Source organism: Myotis brandtii, unplaced genomic scaffold (assembly GCF_000412655.1).
Source record: "Myotis brandtii unplaced genomic scaffold, ASM41265v1 scaffold1463, whole genome shotgun sequence".
Classification (NCBI taxonomy): Eukaryota; Metazoa; Chordata; class Mammalia; order Chiroptera; family Vespertilionidae; genus Myotis; species Myotis brandtii.
Window position 1 is genome coordinate 23223 of NW_005355258.1, and position 5515 is coordinate 28737.

Sequence of the window (5515 nt, forward strand, 5' to 3'; positions counted from 1 at the left end):
AGAGACAGAGAGAGATAGAAACATCAATGATGACAGAGAATCATTGATCGGCTGCCTCCTGCACGTGCCCAACTGGGGATCGAGCCCGCAATCCAGGCTTGTTCCCTTGATCAGAATCAAACCTGGGACCCTTCAGGGCACAGTTCAATGCTCTATCCACTGAGCCAAACCAGCTAGGGCGAGGGTTTGCATTTTTAAAAAACACTACTTGCCCTGACCTGGTGGCTCAGTTAGTGGAGCATCATCCCATACACCAGAAGGTTGTGGATTCAATTGTGATCAATGTTTCCTTCTCTCTCTCTCTCTCTCTCTCTCTCTCTCTCTCTCTCTCTCTCTTTCTCTCGCTCTCTCTGCCTTCCTCTCTCTAGGATCAATCATATGATAAACTTTAAAATACTCTGGTGAGGATTAAAAAATTTTTTTTAAAGAACACTATTCATGCCCAGCCGGCCTGCCTCTGTGGTTGAGCATCGACCTATGAACCAGGAGGTCAAGGTTCGATTCCTGGTCAGGACACATGCCTGGGTTGCCCAGTAGGGGACATGCAGGAGGCAGCCGATCAATAATTCTCTCTCTCTCTCTCTCTTTTTTAATATATTTTTATTGATTTCAGAAAGGAAAAGGGAGAGAGAGGTAGAAACATCAATGATGAGAGTGCCGGGGTTCTTGTTCCAGCATCTAGAAGGGTTCAGCAATCTGGAGAAGCGGCTGTGTGTAACTTAATAAAGAGTCCAGAGACGAAGCATAATTTTGAAAGGCATTTGGGGGTCAGATCCCCTCGTCTCAGGACCCCATGCATTTTAGTAACACAAATTGTCCTCAGACAAGGCAGAGATATACACTTCAAAGGGTCAGGGTTTGATACAGAGTCCATTGTCAGATTTGGGAAAACACCTACGGCTGTTCAGGTGTTTGGCCAGTAGCAGGCAATAGCATGTAGATTAAGATGCCCTGGGCTGGCAGCAAACAATCAATTTAATGCATCCTTTTCAGGTTTGGGTAAATGCCTTTCAGCCACTCCAGATTCAGCCCTGCTGAACATGCTGGAATTGGCTTCCAGCATGAGAGAAATCATTGATGGACTGCCTCCTGCATGCCCCATACTGGGGATGGAGCCTGCAATCTGGGCATGTGCCCTTGGCCGGAATTGAACCGGGGACCCTACATTCCACAGACCGACACTCTACCCACTGAGAAAAACCAGCTAGGGCAATGATTCTCTCTCTTCATTGATGTTTCTATCTCTCACTCCCTCTCCCTTTCTCTCTGAAATCAATAAAAATATTTTTTTTAAAAAAGAAAGAACACTATTCACCCTGGCTGGTTGCTCAGTGGTTAGATTGTCAGCCCATTGACCGAAGGTTCTCTGGTTCAATTCTGGTCAAGGGTACATGCATGGGTTGCAGACTTGATCCCCAGCCCCAGTCAGGTTGTGTGTGGAAAGCAATCAATCAATGTCTCTCTCACATTGATGTTTCTCTCCCCCCGCACCTCTTTCTCTCTCGCTCCCTTTTCCCTCTCCCCCATCCCTTCCACTCTCTCTGAAAATCTATGGAAAAAATTCCCTCAAGTGAGGATTAAAATAAAGGAAACAAAAAAGAACACTATCCTTTCATTCTGGTCCCCTAGGATTCGATCCATGAGAAGAACAGCGCGCTCCCTGCCCAGGGTGACTCCACTTACCTCCAGGAGGATGGCCAGTTCCTTGGGGAGTGTCTGCCCAGGTGCAGTAGGGACCCTGGCCTGGAGGCCTCTATTGAGTACCTCCAGGAGACAGCCCGGATCCGCCTCTGCCTAGACCGGGCCTGCGAGGTCCTCTCCAAGCTGCTGGAAGGCTCAGGCAAGTCTCCACTGTCCTTCCTCTCCTTGGCTCAGAAATCCCTGGATGTGTGTGTGTGTGTGTGTGTGTGTGTCGGGGGGTGGGGGCGGGCACAGGAGTCCTCAGGATGACTCGGCCCTTCTTCCTGCTCGGTGGTCTGCCGGGGCCCTGTCTCACATGCTCCGCATCTAGGACAGGGATGTGATGCTGTCAGCCCTGCACTGACCACACTCTCCGTGGCCCACAGAGCTGGCGGAGGAGCAGCGGCAGTTCCTGCGGCAGGTGGAGCGCTTCTGCACGCAGAGCGGGAATGACTGGTACCGCGTGTACCTGGTGCGCAGGCTCGTGAGCCGCCAGGGCATGGAGTTTGTGCAGAGCTTTCTGCAGCCAGACCACCCCGCCCAGTGGGTGTTCCCCCAGGAAGTCCAGGCGCAGCAGGTGAGGAGCCCCGTAGCAGCCACGCCTCTAGGCACCCTTCCCCTCCCCCCTTACCCCCAGGGAATGGACTGCATCTGTCTCCAGGGATCCCCTCGCGGGCCATGACCTTCAGCAGCCCGCGAGAAGGGAAGGGGCGTGCTTACGAGGGCTGCTCACCACCCGCCTGCAAAGCTGGTTTAGGCGTCATGACGCGAGGAGCCAGACAGGAAAAGTGGGAGGAGGCTCCATGGAGTTGCCTCTGAGCAGTGAAGTCCCTGGGCTCATGGGACTGTCCCATGCTTAGAAATGAACACGTTCTTACTGTTGCTGGGTATGAAATGGCACTAGAAACCCTGGCTGTTTTACTGTCACCTGGAGCTCAGGGCCCCTGGCCTCTGGTGCTGCTGTGAGTGGAGCAGGCAGCACCGCAGGTGGGCATCACCTCCTCGCCCCCCTGACACCACCCTCCGTGCACCCAGCCCTGCACTGCCTGGCCTGGGGCCAACCTGGAACCCCAGGTTCGTGCCCCTGAACCTCCAATGATGACAGGCTTCCATACCTCGCTCACAGTTCTCTGCTAAACCTCCCCCCTCTGCCCCCACCTTGGAGAACCCTGTGCTCCCGGGATTGCAGGAGGACCTTCTGGGCCAGATGGACCGCTATCTGGTGCATGGGCAGGAGTACAAGGCCGTCCGTGATGCAGTGGGCAAGGCCGTCCTGGAGTGCAAGCCCCGGGCCATTGCGGCTGCCCTGGAGGTAGGATGCTCCTGTTGGGGCCCCTGGGAACACTCTTGCTCCTGGGTTAGGTGAGACCATACAGGGGAGGATGTCCGGGGGACTGCGCCAGCAGTCACAGGTCCTGGCCTTCCCGAACATCGGTCCAGCCAGGACAGCAGCCACAGTCAAGCTGAGTGCGCAGATCTGCTCTCCTGGAGGGCAGCTGGGGCTGTCGGTGCCCACAGGTCCCTGGCGCTGCGTCTGTGTTGTCACTTCCACCGAGATCGCTCCTCTGGACACAGCCAGCAGCGCTCGCCTCCACATGGAGTCAGTCCTGCGGATGCTGATTATGTGCGCACGTGGCCCTCGGCGCTTATTTTAAGAACGATGCAGGGTTTTTGGAATCTTGTCTTTAAAGTGTTCTGGGCTTCCTTTGTGAGCCACACGTACCCTGGCATCGTGCCAGGAAAAGAAAAGGCCTTTCCTGGGCTCAGGGAGAGATTTGGGGACCATGATGTCATCATAAAGGGGACAGATGGTGATGAGCTCCCGTCATGAGGCCTCTGGCACATGCGCAGGGAGTTTGGTGACTGTTTGATGGAGCTCGTGGTCTAGGAGCCATTGCCCTGAGGTGGACCCTCAGCTGCAGGCTGCAGGGTCTTGGGAAGGTCTCTTCCCCTCTCATGGGTGGGGGCCCATGGGTGGTGCGGACCTCGCTGCCCAGCCTCCCATGTTATCCTTGCCCCCCAGGCCTGCAGGGGCTCCCAGACTCACCAGGCCACATACCTGCTGCTGGCGCTCTTCCGAGAGGTGACCACGCTGTACAGGTCCCAAAACACCCACCTGCATCCCAAGCCGCAGGTGAGTGCCAGCCTCGGGGCTGGGATGGCGGTCCTAGGGTTTGCAGAGACTTTCTGAATAGAGGTGAATGTCACAAACATGGCCTGGCCTCTGTGGCTCAGTGAACAGAGCTCCGGCCTATCCACCAAAGGGTCACCGGTTGGATCCCTATACCCGGGTTGCAGGTTCATTCCTTGCAGGCGAACATGTGCAGGAGGCAACAATTGTGTCTCTCACATCGCTGTATCTCTCTCCCACCCCCACTCTCTCTAAAAAGCAATGGGAAAAGTATATCCTCAGGTGATGATTAACCTGAAAGTCACAAACACAAATTATACCTGTCTGTTTTATCTGGGATGTGGGTTTCTCCCTTCTTGCACGGAGGGGTTAATTTCTGTTTTAACCAAAGCTTTTAGAATTACAGTTAAAACTAAAGCAAGAAGGTAAGTGCTTGGGCCTGGGCTGCTGTCCACACGTGAACTTTTCCCTTGCAGACAGTCCCCTTCAGTGGCAGCGACTTAGCCCTGTTTACCATGACATCCGATAGCCATCTGGTATCAAATGGGGGGGGGGGGCCTGACTTAAGAGCAAACCTTTTGATTCACGGCATATTCTTCCTCATGTTTTAACATTGAACCACCTTCTCCCTTAGGAACTCAAGGCCCTTGGCAAGTTCATCAAAGAAAGCCAGACCCTGTCCCCAGACATGAGAGATTTTGCGACAGGCCTTGTGACCAACGATCTGCCACTGCTGAGGACCGCGGGGCCCGGAGACGGCGGCCTGGCGGGCATGGTGACTGAGCTGGCCGTTCACACTGCCGCCACCCTCCTCTGTGGGCAGCACAGGGTCTTGGAGCCCCTCAGGAACTTGGCCTTCTCTCCAGCCACCATGGCGGTAAGACACCAGCCATGCAGGGACCCCAGGGTGGGCTTGTTATGCAGAGACCCTGTCTGTGCAGGAGACTGTTGAACCCATCTGTGTCCTTGAGCCCCCATCTGCCTGCATCTCACCCGATCCCGATGCCCAGTGTGGGAGAATCAGGCCTCCCCCTGTTGCTTCACAGAGAGCTGTTATCTTTCTGCACAGACAGCTCCCGAGGCCCGGGAGAGGGGAAGCCAGGCCTCCTGCCGTCTGCTGTGTCTAACGGTGGCTCTGATTTCTCTGTGTTTCAGAGGGCATTTCTCCCGACGATGCCCCAGGACATGCTGGCGCAGGCCAGGAGCTGGAAGGGTCTGGAACGCGTCCAGTGGTACAGTACGTGTCCTGTCCCATGGTCCCAGTCCTCTGAGCTTTGACGAGCTTCCTGGTGCCATGTGAGCCCTTGGCTCAGAGCAGGGGCCCACATGGTTGGTGCCACATGGCGGGACAGGCATGGTGTGCAGAGTATAGATGAGCTTGCGCCTTTCCTGGTCAGGCAAGGCCTCATGAGGTCCTGTTCCCTTCATCCTGCTGCCTGGAGAGCAGGGGACTGGGAGCCATGCCCGAGGCTCAGCCCCAACGCAGCCATGCGTGGGGCCCTAAGGCAGTTATCTTAGGAAAATGAAACTGGGAAACAGAGCAATATAGCCCATGGCTTTGTGAAGTCTGCGGGCTGAGTGAATAGTCCTTCAATCTGGAAGAAAGCATGCTCAGGACAGAGAACCAGATCAGAGAGCGGACGTGTATAAAGTGTCTCCCACCTGCCTCCCCAGCAGCCCTGGCTCTGCGTGGAGTTGGCCTCT

General features: G+C 55.2%; 1 protein-coding gene across 1 annotated transcript in view; it reads left to right on the plus strand.

Annotated features, from left to right (window-relative positions):
* LOC102248092 (E3 ubiquitin-protein ligase RNF213) overlaps positions 1 to 5515 on the plus strand; it is a gene marked incomplete at both ends in the record, with an annotated part of 29386 nt that overhangs the window by 22957 nt on the left and 914 nt on the right. Inside the window, 6 exons of the mRNA XM_014535584.1 lie at positions 1630 to 1840; positions 2067 to 2257; positions 2870 to 2992; positions 3704 to 3814; positions 4446 to 4688; positions 4967 to 5048. Coding sequence (XP_014391070.1) covers positions 1630 to 1840; positions 2067 to 2257; positions 2870 to 2992; positions 3704 to 3814; positions 4446 to 4688; positions 4967 to 5048 — 961 coding nt within the window. The remainder of the gene's footprint in view (positions 1 to 1629; positions 1841 to 2066; positions 2258 to 2869; positions 2993 to 3703; positions 3815 to 4445; positions 4689 to 4966; positions 5049 to 5515) is intronic.